Below are 19,755 nucleotides of genomic sequence, written 5' to 3' on the forward strand. Positions count from 1 at the left end.
TCTCTCTCTCTCTCTCTCTCTCTCTCTCTCTCTCTCTCTCCTTAAATCCAACCCTTCCTGCAAATTCTATGATACTCTTATCTCTTTAATTGGTGAGTTGCCTCACAGTTCCTTTGGTGTACGGTCCCCAATGTCTTTTTGCCACAGTTATAAAATCTGGCCTTCTCTAAGGTTTTCCCCAATGGTCTCCGGTTTTAAAACCTAAAAGTTATTTCTTGGCTGGTACTCTGTATTCCTGGGCATTCTATCCACATGCATCCTGAGACACACACATCGTGATGTGGCTCAATGGTAAAGCACCTTTGGTTCAATCCCTAATTTAAAAAAAAAAAAAAAGGTGTGTGTGTGGGGGGGGGGGGGTGGCATCACAAGAGGTACATAATAGATGCTCAGTCCATTTCTCAGATTTCCCAAATGCCTGCAGAAAGGAGTCCATGGTCAGGAGGGACAACGGCAGCGACAGAAATAGTAACATCGGATGTGAAGCAGCTAGATCCAGGTGGGTGCTCACTGTGCGGGTCCGCCTGCCACGGAGCCTCAATTTGGGCAGAGGAATCAGAGAGCAGCCCCGACGTCCCGCTGGCCGGTCCAGCTGGGCCCTGTAACAGTACTGGTCAGATTTGGCAGCCAAGAAGCTAGCTGTTCGCCGCTGCTCGCCCTGTCCTTCTCCCTGTCTCGCCACCGCCTGATACCACTCTCCGAAAAATCATTCCCTTCTGTGCGCAATCCTGCTGCCACGCCCTGCTGCCTTAGCCCCTCGCGTCTCCTGCGGAACAGCCTGGTTTCCTGCTGACCCCGCCCCGCTGCCCCGCCCTTGCGGATGCCCCGCCCCATCCTGTTGTCCAGCCCCGCCCCGCTGTCCAGCCCTCCCCGCTGTCCAGCCCCGCCCCACTGTCCTGCCCCGCCCCGCCCCACTGTCCAGCTCCGCCCCGCCCTGCTGCCCAGCCCCGCTGTCCAACCCCGCCCCACTGTCCAGCCCCGCCCCGCTGTCCAGCCCCGCCCCGCCCTGCCCCGCCCCGCCCCGCTCCTCCTGTCCCGCCCCGCCCCGCTGTCCAGCCCCGCCCCGCTCCTCCTGTCCCGCCCCGCCCCGCCCTGCTGTCCAGCCCCGCCCCGCTGTCCAGCCCCGCCCCTCTGTCCAGCCCCGCCCCGCCCCGCCCCGCTCCTCCTGTCCCGCCCCCTCCTGGTACCCAGCAGACGCGCTGCGGTGGACCCTGGCGCCATGGGGACAGCCTCGTCCCTTGTGAGTCCCGCGGGCGGAGAAGTGATCGAGGACACTTACGGGGCGGGCGGCGGCGAGGCCTGCGAGATCCCGGTAGAGGTGAAGCCCAAGGCCCGCCTGCTGCGCAACTCGTTCCGCCGGGGCGCGGGGGTGGCGGCGGCGGCCGGGCCCGGGTCGCTGCCCCGCGCGGCGGGCAGCGGCGGGCTACTGGGCGCCAGCTTCAAGTCCACCGGCTCGTCGGTGCCGGAGCTGGAGTACTCAGCGGCCGAGTACGAGCGGCTCAAGAAAGAGTACGAGATCTTCCGGGTCAGCAAGAACCAGGAGTTGTTGTCCATGGGCCGCCGCGAGGCCAAGCTGGACACCGAGAACAAGCGGCTGCGGGCCGAGCTGCAGGTAACGCGGGCGCGCACCCGAGGCGGCCGTGACGCTGGGGAAACTGAGACCCAGAGCGACCTGCCCACGCTGTGCAGCAGATTGATGGCACTGCTAGGTTGCACCCTGGACGCCTGACCCGTCCCTTGTCCACCGTGTCCCCTCTCCGAATGAAATTATTTAAAAAGTGTAACAGAAACTTTCCTTCATTTCGAAGGGGCATTCTTTTCGTGAGTCCAAAATGATTTCTTTTCAGTTGTGCTTCCCCCCTTTCGATTTGTGGTTCATTCATTCAGACACCTTAAAGTAATTAGCTAGGGAGTGCCCTGAAGCCTCAAATGCCAATCCCCAGGAAGTAGGCTCTGAAGCGTGCACACCAAGACTGGTGGCATATGTTGGAGAAACTACACATTCCTCCTGGTCGTGCTGCCCTGCCGCCAGTTTTACATACTGCCAAGGTGGGCTGATGGCCCATTTGTGAAGTTCCAGAGCTGCTGGGTTTTAATGATCTTGACGTGAATTATTCTGGACGCCTCCTGATTTTCACCATCCAACTGCTGTGGTTGCAAATCTTACCTGAATGTAATTGGAGCCCCTTAGTCCATATGATTATTAATTTGCTCAGAGCAGTTTTTGCAGCCTCCTTTGAAACAGATACATTTTAATTCATTGATAGTATATAAAGCAAGAGATTATTGCCTGAGCAGAATTCTGAGACATTATGCCATCTCTTTTGGACTCCTCTGAAGGTTATTGTGTTGTTTATTTACTCTACTGTGATTGAGACTTCTAGGCAGCTACAGAGATCCTGAGCTTATCACAGCAGGAATTAAATAAATACCTCAGATTCATTTATGTAAAAGAAGGAAGCCCCTTTTCTAGTCTGGGTATTCTTCATCGGGTTTTCTTATTTCACCCCTTCATTAGCCATTATATGTTATAGAGTTAGCATGTTATCTGTGAAGATATACTTGGCATTAGTCTGTATCAGTTTCCCACTGGATGGATTTAATGCACTTGAGTACATAAAGTGAACTTGTTTATTTCAGATATCCGATTTCATGTGTCCAGGCCACTGCCCAGTGGATACTGCATGTTGAAAATCACTGTGAGTTGACAGGTAGAAAAGAAGGCCAAACTAAACAGGGCAGAGTGTGGAGAGGGTTGACAAATGTCACAGTTCCAGATTACTCCTGTTACCAATCCTGATTCCTTGTGTAACCCATTTGGTTCCTTTCTCACCTATGTAGGCATGAAAAACTCTTTCATATTTATTTTAGTCAGTCAGTCAGTCAGACATTTTTACTGGGAGCCTGCAGTATATCAGGCACTATGAAGGGCTCAGGGTATAATAATGACTAAGATATAGTGCCAAGGAGTGCATAGACTCCCAGAATTAACTGTCGTTCAAGTTAAGCCTTACAAGGTGTAATTTTTTTAAAGATAGAAAAACTGAGCGATAGGGAATTTAAGAGCCAGAGCAGTATTTTTTTTAAGTATTAATTTCCATTGTTGAAGTGTCTTATTATAGTTCAGGCATGTTTGCATTTGTTAATTATGTATTTGAATAAAATGGCAACATGAAATTCTTGATAACTGAAAAAATAGTAAATTATTAAACTTTAAGCTATGTAATATAAACGTACAAATATAAAATTTGGGAGAGAGATTATTTTTGAGAAGAAATAACAAGGTAAATTATTCCAGGCACTCCAGAAAACTTATCAGAAGATACTTCGGGAAAAAGAAAGTGCTTTAGAAGCAAAATACCAAGCAATGGAGAGAGCAGCTACATTTGAACATGACAGAGATAAAGTTAAGCGGCAATTCAAGGTAAATTCCCTACATTTTTAATCTCAGAATGACACAGAATAAAAACAATGTATTTTTAAAAGTTTCTAGAATACTGCAATGAATAAACAGAAATAAATTATGTAGAATTTTCATAAGAACTAGTGTTGAGCACTTTTTCATTTTTGGGTTGCACGTGGTATAACAAAGAAAAGGTATAAAAATGAACATTGTAATAGAGATTTTTTAAAAGGAAAGCATTTCTTTTTGGAGAAAGGAAAATTGGGGGGATGTTGTGTGTAGGAAGACATTACTGGTATTTAGTGGCAGGAAGACAGATTTGCTGAACATCATGCAGGGTACATGAAAGGCCCACACCACACACATCCTTTCTTCCAGAATTTCAGTGGGCTCCAGTTGTGAAACAGGGCAAGCTCCTGGGGCATTTACCCTAAAACAGGAGATGGGGGACCAAGTGAATATTGATTTTATGAATGAAACCTTTTTTTCCCCTTAAAAGTTGATGGTACAACCTTTGGATTATGAAAAAGATTTCAAAATTAAAATTCTCCTTTTTAAAGATTTTTAGAGAGACCAAAGAAAATGAAATTCAGGACTTATTGAGGGCCAAGCGAGAGCTGGAGAGCAAACTTCAGAGGCTACAGGCTCAGGGGATCCAAGTATTTGATCCTGGGGAGTCTGATTCAGATGACAACTGTACAGATATTACTGGTAAATTCAATTCCTATTAATAATATGTTGAGCGTTCATCATAGCTAGAGTGGTATTATAGAGCAAACTTTGAATTCTGCTATATTCCTTTTATTTGTCTATATTAGCTTAGATCACTGTTACAAATAGAGTTGCACTTTTTCCTGCGTCAATGTGTCTCTCTCCCCTTCTTGAAATACATGAAGTCAGGGGCTGAGTTCCTTCTGCCATGCTGCTTTGCCAGCTCTACCCCATACCTGTTTCTTTTCTGGTCTGAGATAGCTGCTGCATGTCCTCCATCACATCTGTGTTTTAGCCAAGGAATGAAGGAAAGGGAGAACACATTCCTATTTTTTTGAAGACAATCTGAAAGATGCACACATCACTTCTGCTCAAGTCCCATTGGGCAGAACTACACCTAGAAGGATTGGAAAATGTAATTGACAGCCAGGCAGACGTGTCCCACTCAAGTGTGAGGCTCTGTTACTAAAGGCAGAAGGGGAGAGTGGCTATTGGAACTAGTATTCTCTGAAACATTATTTTCCCATATGACGATATATTCTTCACAATTATCATTTAGAATACCTGTATTATATGTCCCTAGGTGGGAAGCTATTAAAAAGTTTTTGTTTTATAATTAAACATATAAAATATATATTTCTGGCAATAAGGCCTAAAATCACAGAATGAAAGAGTGCACCATGTTCCAAGCAAATATTAATAAATTTTGACTAATATTGAAAAAAGGGAAAGATTCTATTTTAAATGTAGTCACTCTCCCACTTATAAAGGACTATAAAATTATATTCTTACAAACTGATGCATTTTGGAGTAAAATATAGTAACCAACAATTCCTTTTTATTATTTATTTTTTTGAAGGGGGTACTATCAGGGATTGAACTCAGGGGCACTCAACCTAGGCCATAGCCCCAGTTTTATTTTTTGTATTTTATTTAGAGGTAGGGTCTCACTGAATTGCTTAGTGCCTTGCTTTAGCTGAGGCTGGCTTTGAACTCCTGCCTCAGCCTCCAGAGCTGCTGGGATTACAGGCATGTGCCACTGCACCCGGCTGATAATTCCAATCTGACCAGCACCCTGGGACTTTTATTATTAACTTTTGAGAAAAAGATGAAGTGATTCTAACTGGCCAAGAACAACTGAGAAAATAACTTTTGCTGTCACATTAGTTGAGTGATTGTTTCAGTATCAGCATGTTCAAATGCACAGCATTTCAAAACTCTTATAATTGTCTTGGGAAGTTAACAAAAACAATGTAATATTTATTTTAGGTCTTTTGGGGGGGGGGCGGGGTTCTAGGGGTTGAACCCAGGGGCACTCTACCACTGAGCTACATCCCCAACCCTTTTTATTTTTAGACAGAGTCCTGCTAAATTGCTGAGGCTGGCTTCAAACTTGAGATACTCCTGCCTCAAACTCAGGAGTCACTGGGATTGTGGTGTGTGTCACCACACCCAGCCTAGAGATTTAGGCCAAACATCAGTTTATTTACAGTTAGTCAAGGATGCTATGTAGATATTCTGGCCACATGGTTTATTAGAAAATCATCCACATGTTCACAAGTAACTGTTGACTCAGACATTAATTCTGTTGTTCTTGGAGGTTAGAATTTATGTCCTAAAAAAATCACAAAGATTAGTTATTAGTGCACAAATAGCAGCCTGCCTCTGCAGTTCTTTCTTTTACATTTTAGCTCATATCTATGATGTACAGTTAAAAGAATGATTTATAGAATTTTGTATGGAGTTAACTGCCCTTTTATTAAAATTCCTTTGTTTATTGTATTCTTATTTCTTCTTTCCTTTCTAATCTCCTCCTTGAATTTGAGATGATAACCAGAACCTTAGGACTATGTCAAAAGTTGGTAGCAAAGTACTTTCAAAATCATTTGAATATTTATTGTATATGGAATTTTGTAGTGTATTTAAAGTTACAAATCCTGTTGAATGTATGTGCTGAGTTTTTGAACAGTAGGTAACTTGGACTGTACAACCTAAAGATCTCTTGCCATGACAGCTGCTGGAACCCAGTGTGAATACTGGAGTGGTGGGGCCTTGGGCAGTGAGCCCTCCATAGGGAGCCTGATCCAGCTTCAACAGTCCTTCAGAGGGCCGGAGTTCGCCCACAGTTCCATAGATGTGGAGGGACCCTTTGCAAACGTCAACAGAGGTAACACACACTGCTTGCCAATTTCTTGCCTAGTGGCGTTGATTTCATATTCTGTAATCTTGTGCTAAGACCACTGCCACCAACAGAGCATGAAATTTGTGTTCTGAGTACCTTCCATTGACACTGTACCTAACCAGGGTGATGAGGTTACATAATTCATATTGGGATCAGATGATGCTGCAGCCAGCCAGGCTAACCAGCTTCTAGTTACTATGCTTCTGGTCTGAATGCTCAGGTGATTTGTTTAATAGCAAGAGTCTGATGCTTATTAACTGAGAAACAATAGGATTTAGTCTTTCCCTCTGTTTCTTTGATGATGTAGAAAGTTAGAGCCTGGAACAAAATACACAAAGCCCTACTAGGTCATATAGTATTCTTAGTCAGGAGAACGTGCTTATTGTTTTCATATAATCTAATGTCCAAAAAGTCTATAAAGTCTATTTACAATTTCAGTATCAGAGCAGACTTAAGAAGGTTTGTAAGTAGCTCCACTCTTTTTTTTCTAAAAACTATAAAATTTTTTCTCTATTTGCAAAATGAAAATCATTTTTTTAAATTGTGCTTTTTGAATTATCCAAATATGTCTCAAAATTTTCATTCTCACTCAATAACATAAATTACTTTTCATTTTATATTATTCTTAAATGTTCTTTATGACTCAATAGAATGAGAATAAGAAAGTCCAATAATAGGTCATCCTGGGAGTGCAGGCTCCCCTCAAGTAGTGGAGTAATCAGACAGCTCCGTAAGGAAGTTCTGGAAAATCTGACTAGAATCCCCGTACACCAGGGAAGACCACTAGTGACATTTATTGCTTCAAGTCCCAGGAAGGAATTTGAAGTTCGAGAACTAATTGCCTTTTATGTCATTCTACAAGCCATCTCAGTCTCAACTTGTGAGATCAGATTCCATTCTATGTGCCTGTTATGCCTTCTGTTAATTTTTGCTTGAACTTGTGGAAATTTTCTTTTCAGATGACTGGGATATCGCTGTAGCTAGTTTATTACAGGTGACTCCCTTATTTTCACATTCTCTATGGAGTAACACTGTCAGATGTTACCTCATTTACACAGAAGAAACCCAGCCTGAAATGGATCTTTTCCTGAAGGTGAGGATACCTATAAAAACTCTGTATACACTGCTTTAAAACACACGTTGATATTATACCCTATTTAGGATACTGTTGCCTCTGAACCACATGCCTTGCTGGATATTAGATAGTATGTCTTAAAGAACTGGAAGCCTCTTGGACTTTTCTTCAGAGAAAACATTGTTCTATATTAGATGCAAAGAAAGATAGCTGTTGAATTAAGGGTTTTGATTTTTAGCCTTCCGGGAGTGACTTTCTTAGGGAAGGAACTAAGACAGGAAAGGAGGATTATAATTAGCTATAATTAGTTTTGAATACCATGTTAAGGTGTTGGAGCTTTATGTTGTTCTACATTTTATTGTGTATTTTCTCTTTTTTTTTTTACTTAATTGATTTTATTTTTTTTAAATACACAACAGCAGAATGCATTACAATTCTTATTACACATATAGAGCACAATTTTTCATATCTTTGTAATAAAGTGTGTTCACGCCAATACATGTACTTTTTTGCATTATAATTCTTATTACACATATATACCACAATTTTTTATATCTCTGTATATAAAGTAGATTGACACCCAATTTGTGTCTTCATACATGTATTTTGGACAATGATGTCCATCACATTCCACCATCCTTGCTATTCTCCACAATGTTTAAGACCTTCATAGATCACACCTACTTTAGTTACATCTGCCAGCTCTATCTTTTGAATCTCTTGCAGGTAGTAACAAATTTAATTCTTGACATCGTTTTTAATTTTTCAAGGCAGCCCTTGGAGTTTTTCTAAGACAGGGATCTGCAAACTGTACCCTGTAGGCCAAATCTGGCCTTCTGCCTGTTTTCACATAATCCAGAGCTAAGATTGGTTTTCACATTTTTAAATTGCTTTAAAAAAATCATAGGAAGAGTAATATTTCATGACTTGAAAGTTATATGAAATCCAAATTTTAATGTCTATAAATAAAGTTTTATTGTACATTATGAGACTTATTCATATATATGCCATCTCTAGCTGCACTACAAGGACATTTCAATGGCAGAGCAAATTGTGACAAGAACCAAATAGGCTGCAAAGATCCCTGCTAAAATGCCAAGTTGTCAAGCTATAATTATTTTTGTAAAACTGTTTGCCATCGTGACTCTGTAGAAAAAGTTTTGTCTGCCACTATTCCAAGTGAATTTTAAGTAAATCCACAGACCAAACCTACTGTATTTACATCCCCCAGATTGTTCGTTAATAAATACATTTAGCTTTCCTTTGTAGTATTACTCAATTTTGGTAAAAATATTTTAAAGCTCAGAGTTTCCATTCAGTAAATTGCATATAGGTTATTCCCAAGGACGTTTCTGAGGGTGTTACTGATTTTTTCCATGATAATCATCTTTACTTAGTTACCTAATTTATTAAAGACCAACATGTTTCTAGCATATTTCTGTTTGCTTTGGTGTTCTAATATATCAAGCTTGAGACTTTGTGTTATATAGATCTGTTGATCAATATTTTGTATTCTTTAGAACAATAAAACCAAAATTGTTCACGATAATAATCACAAAAAGAAAGAAGCACCGACGCAAAATAGCCTAATGCTTTCTCCTGTTATGATCATGAAATAAATCATTTTCTAAGCTAGAGAATAGCTTGGTGGTTAAGCTATTATTATTTATGTTTTAGAGAGAAATTGGCTTTTTCTCTTTAGGATTTTTTTTTTAAATGTGATTCATTATTACTCCTAGAATTTTGTGATAGAAAATACCTGCCATAACCTGTTACAGAGCATTATATTTAAAGCCATATGACTCTTACTATATTTTAAGTTAAGTTAAATACATTATGATTTTATATATATCATAATTTGTTTTTAGGACTATTCACCTAAACTTAAAAGAATGTGTGAGACAATGGGATATTTTTTCCATGCTGTTTATTTTCCAATAGACGTTGAAAATCAGTACCTCACTATAAGAAAATGGGAAATTGAGAAGAGTTCCTTAGTTATTTTATTCATTCACTCAACTTTACCAAGGTAAGATGGAAAAATCTGTAATTTACTATATGCATTAGTTGTATATAGGATTGAAATTGCAAATGAACTTCAAAGATAGGTTGTAATTACATTCTTTAAAATCAAAAATAATATATGAAATTTAATAAGTTCCAAAACTATTTCACACTTACCTAAAATAAAGAATTAAAATTTTTAGACTATTAGACTTTTCTAATAGGTTGTATGAACAACATCTTTAATATAAAGATCATTTTAATCAGGACTTAGTAAGTTACATCCTGGTGGCCAAATTCAGCTGGGTGCCTGCCCTTGAAAACAAAGTTTTATTGGAACACAGCCATGTTTTTTTCACTATATACTTTCTGTGGCTGCTTTTCTACTGTAACAGGAAAGTTCAGTAGTTGTAACAGAAAATTTATGTCCTACAAAGTATGACATGTTGACTTTATGGCCTTTTACAGAAAAAGTTGGTGATCCGTGATTTCAGTAATCATTATTAACCTTTCTTTCTTTGGATACTATTTCAGAAGTTTATGGATTTTATATGATACACACACCTTGAACAATGGTGTACTTGTTGAATGATAATTGAAATGCATTGAGGAGCTTTATTACTTGAATAAATCCAGCAAAGTGAACAGTCTCCTTATAATGTGAATGTAAGCATGCTAATGAATCTTGCCTGCAAATAAAGATTTTTTATCAGTTAGATATGTAGATAAAAGACAAATAAGCTTACTGAGAGATTAATAATTTTTATTTCTAGATTTGTTGTCTGATTGAATTTAACCCTTCAAAGGATTTCTCTTTTTTGACTGAGGACAAACTCTGACTTTTTTTACTGTGTACAGAAATATGTGGGATCTAAAGTTTGACAAGAGTTTCCCTGCTGTATAACTAACTCATCATTAGTCCTAAGACTCTGTTAAGTGGGTCAAGGGTGGTGGCACATGCCTGTAATCTCAATGACTTGGGAGTCTGAAGCAGGCGGATCACAAGTTCAAGGCCAGCCTCAGCAACTTAACAAGGCCCTAAGAAATTTAGTCAGACCCTGTCTCAAAATAAAAAGTTAAAAAAAAAAAAAAAGGGCTGGGGATGTGGCTCAGTGGTTGAGCACCTCTGGATTTAATCCCTAGTACCAAAAAAAAAAGACTGCCTGCTTAGTGGCCAGGCAGATGGCAGCTGGCTGGTCAATGAGCCTTCACCTGGAGTATGTTAGGAGTCCTTCCACTTGATTGCCTTCAGTGAGTTTTATTACTATCTACCCCTTTCCCTTTTCTTCCCTGTTTTCAAATTTACTAAGGTTCTATCATGTTTCCTTACTTAATATTGAGTAATATTTTATCTTATTGGTGCTGTGTCATTTGTTTTACATTATTTTTCTTTAATTCCTATCTTTAATCCTTGAAACCATCTTATTTTTCTTTTCTTTTTTTAGAGATTTTTTTAAAATTGATATTATTTTTTAAAATACATGACAGCGGAATGCATTACAATTCTTATTACACATATAGAGCACAATATTTCATATCTTTGTATATATTGTTTTTTCTTTACCTAAAGGAATTTGTTAATAGAATATTGTACGTTATTTTGATACTTTGAACATTTATCTTTATCTTTCTAATCTTAAACTCTTCTTAATGTCCCCCATTTCTTTCATATTTTATTATTTCTGCTTGGCAGATTCATATATCTCCTTTAACTAAAATTACATTTATTTACATTTTAAAACGTTATTCTTGTCAAAGAACAAGAATTTTTAATTTCTTAGTCTTTTCTTAGCCTCTGCTTCACCTTTATTTTACTTAGATTTTTTTCTTACTCTGTTTGTTTATTATTTTATTTCATCATTTGTTTCTTCCAAGGCTGTCACCAAGTGTGGCAGTCAAGATGAGATCCACACCACAAGCAGGGACTCTTGAGGCCTTCATTTCTCTCAGATTGCTCATTCACCTCTCCCTATGGATCCTTCCTCCTTCCCAAAAGGTAAATCTAGAAATACTACTCCTGAACCACTTGGAATCTTGATGGAGAAATGCTTTTCTAACCAATAATTATATCTTGTGTCCAGATGGTACCCACAGAGTTACTTAAAGATACTGTTCAGTGGCTTCTCACAACATTCAGTCATCATTAAAAAAATAAATAAATAAAAGTCTGTCTAGTGAGGAACACAGGAGCCATGCCTTTCCATTGTCCCTCTCCAGAGAAGGGAAATGGTCAGACTTCTGACACTGCTGATCCATGTGTTTCTTCTTTCATTAATTTGACCTGCTTTCCTCTGTGGCAGAATCATAGGAGAAATCTCCTAACGTGAAGGATGTGAACTGAAAAAGGGAGACTCCAGGAGGGACTGGCCAATAGGAATATTTTAGATAAAGGTCTAGGATATTCTTTGCTCTTGATTCTTTGCCCTCCTTCATTGTGGCAAAACCCTTGTTGGGCAGCTAGGCTAATGAAGAATTCTTGATCATAAGTGGAAGAGAAGGCCGCTTTTCCTTTTGGAAGCAGCCTCTGGTCCTGGTGGCACAGAGGGACTACTGCACCTGGTTTTCTTCAGTGCATCATTATCTCTCAAGGGAGAGGAGCTCCCTCTTGGGAGCCTTCAGGGTAATCACATCACCTTTCACGACTTCTTAGGCTCTACTCTTGGTTTCACTCAGTTCTTAGTAACAATTTGCCTGTAGAGTTTTTCTTACAGAATTTAGTGAAGTGGGAGCTCCACTCTTGTGATTGAGCTTTCTTCATTCCTCGTGGTCCCCACTTCCAACTCCTAATGGCCTCACGTAGTGGCATCTCCTCTCTCAGCTCCTTCCCTCTGCGTCTGTCTGTACAACCCACTTTCTTACTGGATCCTGCAATGAAGATTATCAGCATGTCAGCTGGCCTTCCATACTCTCTGACTTCAGCACATGATCTGTTTATTTTCATCTGTACCATCTACTTCCCTTCCACCAGATGCCACCAAATCCCAGAGACCATAGCATTTTACCTAAACCCCTGTATCAATTTTGTGGGGCCTGCTTTTCAAATACAAACATGCATCTGAACAGAAGGCCCACTCTTTGGCATTCATCTGGGCCACAGATTTTTTTTTTTAACCAAAAACAAAAAGAAATGGGCCATTTAAATTCCAAACTTCTGTAAAACATGGCCAGAATGATTTCAACAATGAAAATTTCTGTGGATTGGTACATTGGGTTGGCCCAGAAACATCTAGTAGGATATTATTTTTTTCTGTTTTATCTTTGAGACTAGTTTCTGCATTTGCAAATTCTGAATCTTTTACTAGCTCCCATGCCCTACATACACACACACACACACACACACACACACACCAATATGCCTCTCTAGACAACTTTAAAACTTTTAGAAAGGGGAATTCGCTGCAATGTTCCTGTGGCGTATAAAACACTAGTTGTTTCATTAGTTCTAGAATTTTTTAGTAACTTTTGTAAACAATATAATTATGGTTCCCTGTAGCAAAGTTTATTTTAAAAAAATAAAACAACTTTCCCATAGTCAAGGTTTTTGCTAGTCATTTTTCCTCACCCATCTACCCCTAGGTCTTTCTCATAGTAGGTATTGGACATATTGAGGCCACTTATTAAATGAGAAAAGGCTAAAGGACTGCAGAAGAAAAAATATCTTGAGCCTTTAGAGATGATAATATTTGTGTTTAAACTTAGAAAATATAAATTAGTCAATGGAATTTTGTTTTCCATGTATTTGCAAAGTCTCATGAGTCTGGTTCCACCATTTTGAGCCATGTTTAACAGAATTTTTGAGAATTTTGTGAGGTTTAAAAAATAAAGTTGCTTAAGCTTTACAATTTAATTCATAATCTATCATACTGACTCTAATTGTTGGCTAAGGAACACATTGTATTTTAAGAACAAGCTATAACAGAGTTTCATCAGAGAATTAAGGACTTAGAGTAGCTTTTAGAAGCTTCACTGGGCTGCAGCTTCTCTGGCCACTTGTCACTGGAGTAGGTTGTTTTACTGTTTGCTGCCACCGTGCAGTGTAGCACCAGAAATGCCAATTTCCCATCTAGCCTTTTATTGGAAGACTGTGAAGAAGCCTTTCTGAAAAACCCTGAAGGAAAACCACGGTTAATTTATCACCGTCTGGAGGATGGGAAAATCAGTTCCGACTCAGTCCAGCGATTGATCCACCAAGTTTCTAACCTCAACAAGGCCAACAAAGCCAAGGTAAAAGTCACAGGGTTTCTTTTTCAGAAAATGCTTGACAGAGGGAAGAGCCAGAGCAAAGGTCATGAGGTGGGCGTGAGCCTGGAGTGTCTGAAGACCGGGAGGAAGCCAGCTAGGCCAGAGCAGAGTAAGGGGGCGGGGAGCAGGAGAGATGGCCCAGTTGATCCTCAAGAGTCCTGACCACCATTTTAAGAGCTTGGTTTTGTTCCCTTGAAATAAGACGGGGAGCCACTGGAAGATTTTAAGAAGAATATCAGGGCCTGATGCGATCCTGGACAAGTAATCTCTTTGGCCACTTTGTGGAAAATAGACAGTAGTTTGGAGCATAGTGGGCAGAGTCTGAGAGCTGTGGTACCATCCAGGTGAGAGGTGCTAGTGGCTCAGACCAGAGTGGTGTTAGAGAGGTGATGAGGCGGGCAAACCTGTGTACTTTGGGTTTTATCACACCACTGGTCACACTAAATCCCTTGTGTGACTTTAGACAAGTTTTTTTTTTTTTTTAAATGCCTTAGTTTCCTCATCTGTAAAATGAGGATAATAATAGTTTCTCCCTTATAATGTTATTGAGGATAAGCGAGGACAGATATGTTAAGGCCTAGAATATTTCCTGACACAGCACCACCACCTCTTCCTGCTGTTGCTGTGTTTGTTGTTACTGTGAACTTTTTTCTTTTTCCCAGTTCATTGATCACTCAGGAGATCCTGCAGAGGGAGTATATAAAACTTATATTTGTGTGGAAAAGATCATTAAACAGGTAAATATGCATCTTCTGTAAGATTTCACCTAAAATATTTTAAGACTGTTTTCCATAAAGTTGCGTTTTCCAGAGAAAACCACCTGTTTGTTCTTCTGAGAACAGACCCCAAGGAAAGCACTGTTGTTTTGTTGGGAGTACATCCTGTGGTGTGATCATGGCGTTACTTAGGACCAGATGCTCTTACCACTCATCGGTCTCACAGATGATTGACAGTTCATACCTGTTAAGTAGAAAACATATTACAAAAGTGCAAGTTAAAAGGTACATATTTGAGATGGGCATGGTGGCACAAACCTGTAATCCCAGAGATTCGGGAAGCTGAAATTGGAAGATTGTAAGTTCGAAGTCAGCCTCAGTAACTTACTGAGACCCTGTCTCAAAATTTAAGAAATAAATAATTAAAAGGGCTGGGGATGTAGCTTAGTGGTAAAGCACCCTTTGGTTAGATCCCCCGTACCAAAAAATAAATAAATAAAATAGGTGTTTGAAGTAAAATGTGCAATTTACTCAATAGAGAGGCTCCTTAGATTCTGTGTGCACTTTGGATTTTTACATATTAGAAAAGTCCTCAAATTTTCCCACCACATTATCCCTAACAGCAGAGAGAGGTTCAAGTATCCCTTAAGGAAGCTGAGAACATGGACCAGAGAGGTGTCTGGAGCTTAAGGTTTTTATGAAATTTCATGTATCATCTTAAAAATATATTTGCCTTATATAGTCTGTTTGATAGTATACCTGTTTATTTTTAATATTAAAAATATTGTCAAAATTACTTATTAACAAAGTACCAATAAATATATAATAAAAGATGCCCCATCTTCAAGTAAAATGAACACAAGAGGAAGATGTACCATGTTTAGTGTGTAGTTATCCATCCCTCTAGACACCTCTAGGGAACTAGAGAGTCTATTTGAGAAGTAAGAGGTTAGAATACCTTTTCTAATTAATTTGCATTACAGATATGAAAATTTATTATCAGAGAAAGAGTGAGCTCAAACCTATTTTGCATGATGTCATCTAATATAAAGATTGTCATTATAAATTTTTATATTTTCAACAATCTTGCAAATTTTAGGACAGATGAAAAAATGAATTGAGCAAAATGAACCTGGCCATATTTACTATCTTTAATGATTGAAGAACAATATGTTTTCAGTGATCTAATATAAAGATATGACAGCACAGATACTTGATATCAAAAAACTCCATCTAGGTAATTAAATTTGGGGGAGAGAGGTACTCAGGGACACTCAACCACTGAGCCATATCCCCAGACCTATTTTGTATTTTATTTAGAGACAGGATCTCACTGAGTTGCTTAGTACCTCGACTTTGCTGAGGCTGGCTTTGATCTCCCAATCCTCCTGCCTCAGCCTCCCAAGCCACTAAAATTACAGGTGTGCACTACCGCAGCCGGCAGTAATTAAATGTTTATGGCATATTTATTAAGTGATAGCACAACCTTTAAAATTGTTCACTAGCAGATATAACCACAAAAAAGTAGCATTTTTCAGAAAGCAAATTTCATCAGAGTCCAATATCCCTCTAGCTTTATTTTTAGGAAGAAGAGATCTTTGTTTTTGTTATTTTAATATTTTTATTTGTCTTCCTTATTTTTAAATTATCATTTATGGTTATAACTTTATGCTCACAGGTATTATATTAAAGCCGTAAGTTTGGACATCCCTCCTCAGAAGCTTAAGACCACTTGGGGCCTGTGTGCTCACTCCTGCTGCAAGGTCTTTGCCTCTCATTCATTTTCTCCTTTGTTTCTGTGTGCTTGTTCCTTGTGTTCAGGATATACTGGGCTTTGAGAACACAGACCTGGAGACTAAGGATTTGGGAAGTGATGATTCCCTTCCAGAAGAAGATGATTTTGGGGATGTTCTGTGGGACATACATGATGAACAAGAGCAAATGGAAACCTTTCAGCAGGCTTCTAATTCAGCCCATGAGTTAGGATTTGAAAAAGTAAGCATTTGGAGTATTGTTCCAGCAAAGATTAGTCACCACTAAAAGGCTGTGTTATCATTATATTTCATCTAAATATAATCAAGGTTTGTGATTGGTTAGTAGTCTGCCGTCATAGCGTGATTATGAAAGATGTGTGAGATTCAAGTAAACTTATAAGCACCAAGCAATTCTGGTTATATATTAGAATTTATGAATTCATGGTATCACCATCTACAACTCACCTGGGCTGGGTGTAGCATAGCTAGGAAACTTGATTAGAATAGTAAGGCTCTTCTTCCAATTTAAAGGAATGAGAGTATTAGACATTCAGAAAGCAGAGTGCAGTTGTTCATGCAATAGGTAGATCAGTCCTTTAGTGATCTAATCAGCATCCTAAATATCTAAAAAATTAATAGAATTTCATGTGTACAAACAAAGGTGTCTAAGTTAAAAAAATACTTAATATTTAAAATTAATGTTAGAATAATATGTTAAAGAATATGATGGAAGCTAATATTAACATCAGTATTTTTATTATTTTTTATTTATATATGACAGTGGAATGCATTACAATTCTTACTACACATATAGAGCACAATTTTTCATATCTCTGGTTGTATACAAAGTATATTCACACCAATTCATGTCTTTATACATGTACTTTGGATAATAATGTCCATCACATTCCACCATCATTTCTAACCCCATGTCCCCTCCCTTCCCCTCCCACCCCTCTGCCCTATCTAGAGTTCGTCTATTCCTCCCATGCATCCCCTCCCTACCCCATGATGAATCAGCCTCCTTATATCAGAGAAAACATTCAGCATTTGTTTTAGGGAGGATTGGCTAACTTCACTTAGCATTATCTTCTTTAAATTTGTACTATCTGTATTTATGTCCTGTTCCATCATTTCCTAACTGGAATTTATTTGGTCAATCACCTGACCGCACTAGACATGATTTGTCTGTACAATGAGAATAACTACTAGTATCTACTTCATTGGGCAGTTGTAAAGTTATTAAGCCAGATGATGCCCATAAAGCACTTAGCATAATACCAGGCATACGACAAATGTTAAATTAGTATTTTATAAGACAGGTACTGCTGTTGTTAATTATATACAAACTGAGGTTCTGATTATGGTTTGACCAAGAGTGCACAGGGAGTATATTGCAGATCTGGGATTTGAACCTGGGTCTTCTGGCTCCAAATCCTTTGTTTTTTCTTCTACAACAAGGGATCTTAACTTGAGAACCATGGCTCTATAATTGAGCTTTCTGTGGAACCTTAGCTAAGTGGTTAGGATTTATGAGATAGTAAATCTATGAAGTCCTTCCTTTCTTCCTTCAGATGCATCATTACTAGCAGAATTATTTGATTCAATGTATTCTATATCTAGATAGACAAGCAGAAAAATTAATTGTAAAGCTATTCCAAGTAATCCTTTCTTGTACTTCCTAGAGAAACTTTGTAGCCTAAAGCCATATGCTCTTATTGCAGATTTTAAAAAATTTCATCAGCTATCATTTAGGCCACTTAATGAAAATCCAAACCCCAAGATAACTTTGGAAACTACCCAAGCACTTTGATAAGTACTGTAATAATTTGGTTTGCTGAGTGCATCCTTTAAGCTCTGTACCAGTTTTGAGTGTCTGAGAGAAACTCAATTTCAGAAAGCTCTGCAGCATCCTACGCTAACCTGATTCCCTGGGGCAAATTAGGAGACCCAAAAAGGCCCCAGAAGAAACCTGCTCTTGTATAGAGCTATTCTCACCAGTCCCTGGAAACTAAGAAGGTCTCCAGCACATTGCTGGTGCCAACTATTTAAGATAAGGGATAGTCATCCTGTAAAGCAGGTGTTGATTTTTATGATGAAGAGATCCAACATGCCTGACGGGCCTTCAAGGCCTTCTGTGGCACCTTGTATGGTTCAGGGATCCAGTGTGACAGAGTGACCTCCCTGCAGTGTTCTGCAAAGCATCTGAATTGCAAAACCCACATGGATTGAATTTTTTTTTTTTTTTTTTTTTGTCCTTCACTCATCAATTGACAGCAACATTATGGGAGGAGAAATTGGGGCCCATTCTTAGTTTGCTACTTTAAGTGTATTTTGGGAATAAAAATAAGCCATTGTGAGGGTGCCTCAACTGACAGTGGAGTTTTCTGATGGCAGCTTGTTCCAGTATTTTCATTGATAATTAGAAGTTGACTGGAATTCTCAGAGGCATGCACTTCCTCACAATTTAAATTCATTATTGTTTCTAGTATTATCAACGCCTCAATGATCTGGTGGCAGCACCAGCCCCGATTCCACCCCTTCTGGTGTCTGGAGGACCAGGTTCTGGAAAGTCCCTTCTTTTATCAAAGTGGTATGATACAGTCCAGTTAAATCGTACTTATCTTCATCACTTGAATTACGGAGGTCCTTCAACAGAACGCACTGCATGTCTGCCTTGCTGCATGGCCAATACTAACCACTAACAAAGCACAGAGGAGTGAAATGATAGCTTTATGCAGTGTAGAGAATTTGGATGTCAGAGAGAAAATACAGAAGGAAAAACAAGTAGGAAGTGTGAGCATTCGTGATTGTGAACACAAATTACATTGGTGAGAGATAAAGAAGTACAGGAGTAAGGTGTGTCAGTATGGTGGGGAACTAGGTAAATTAAAGAGGGATGCATCTTTATTTTTCAGTTATTGGCTTCATCTTAAAAGTTCCATAGGACTTGAAAATATTTGAGTGAAGACTAAGACTATAGCCAGGTACAGTGGGTCATGCCAGTAATTCTAGCAGCTCAGGAGGCTAATGCAAGAGGATCTCAAGTTCAAGACCAGCTTTGGCAACTTAGCAAGGCCCTGTACAACTAGGTGAAACCCCATCACAAAATTTCTTTAAAAAGGGCTGGAAATGGAGCTCAGTGGTAAAGTACCCCTGGGATAAATCTCCAGTCCTTTGAAGATAGATTATTAAAAGCAAGATGAATTCTAAAAAGCATCAAAACTAAGGATAATCTTTACTGTGAATGCAATTTAGTCTTCAAATTATAGACGAAGGTTCATATAAACTAATAAGCTTCTAAATTTCATTGTATTATTTTTAAACAAGTATTAAGAATATTTTCTTTTATTCATAATTATTATTTATATTGAAGAGTTAGCATATGGTTGATTCTTGTTTATTGCTCTATTATTTAAAGTTATCTTTGAAATATAGTATTTTTGTACCGAATAAATTTTCCTCAAATAGCATATTTCAAATTAAAAAATGTTACTTTTCTAACTTCAAATTAAACTATTTTAATGCTTCCTTTACTAATACCTTAACCTCTAATGTAAATATCAATTTGTGACTAAAATTAACCAATAATTTTTTCAAGTATATTTAAAATTTTGTAAAAATGAGGTAAAATCAGAATGCTATGTATTTATGTACAATTGACTAAC

At 38.8% G+C, this 19,755-nt stretch overlaps 1 protein-coding gene across 2 annotated transcripts in view; it reads left to right on the forward strand.

Moving 5' to 3' along the window:
• Positions 1–1,216: 1,216 nt before the first annotated feature.
• The window catches only part of Nphp3 (nephrocystin 3), a 37,507-nt gene continuing 18,968 nt past the window's right edge, over positions 1,217–19,755 (forward strand). For both annotated transcript variants that reach the window (XM_027934066.2, XM_071615652.1), the window contains exons 1-10: positions 1,217–1,612; positions 3,299–3,424; positions 3,964–4,114; positions 6,129–6,281; positions 7,256–7,389; positions 9,240–9,400; positions 13,443–13,599; positions 14,280–14,354; positions 16,155–16,328; positions 18,577–18,680. In XM_027934066.2, the coding sequence (XP_027789867.2) occupies positions 1,220–1,612; positions 3,299–3,424; positions 3,964–4,114; positions 6,129–6,281; positions 7,256–7,389; positions 9,240–9,400; positions 13,443–13,599; positions 14,280–14,354; positions 16,155–16,328; positions 18,577–18,680 (1,628 nt within the window). In that variant the 5' untranslated portion in view covers positions 1,217–1,219. The remainder of the gene's footprint in view (positions 1,613–3,298; positions 3,425–3,963; positions 4,115–6,128; positions 6,282–7,255; positions 7,390–9,239; positions 9,401–13,442; positions 13,600–14,279; positions 14,355–16,154; positions 16,329–18,576; positions 18,681–19,755) is intronic.

The sequence above is a fragment of the Marmota flaviventris genome, chromosome 8, assembly GCF_047511675.1.
Source record: "Marmota flaviventris isolate mMarFla1 chromosome 8, mMarFla1.hap1, whole genome shotgun sequence".
Taxonomy (NCBI): Eukaryota; Metazoa; Chordata; class Mammalia; order Rodentia; family Sciuridae; genus Marmota; species Marmota flaviventris.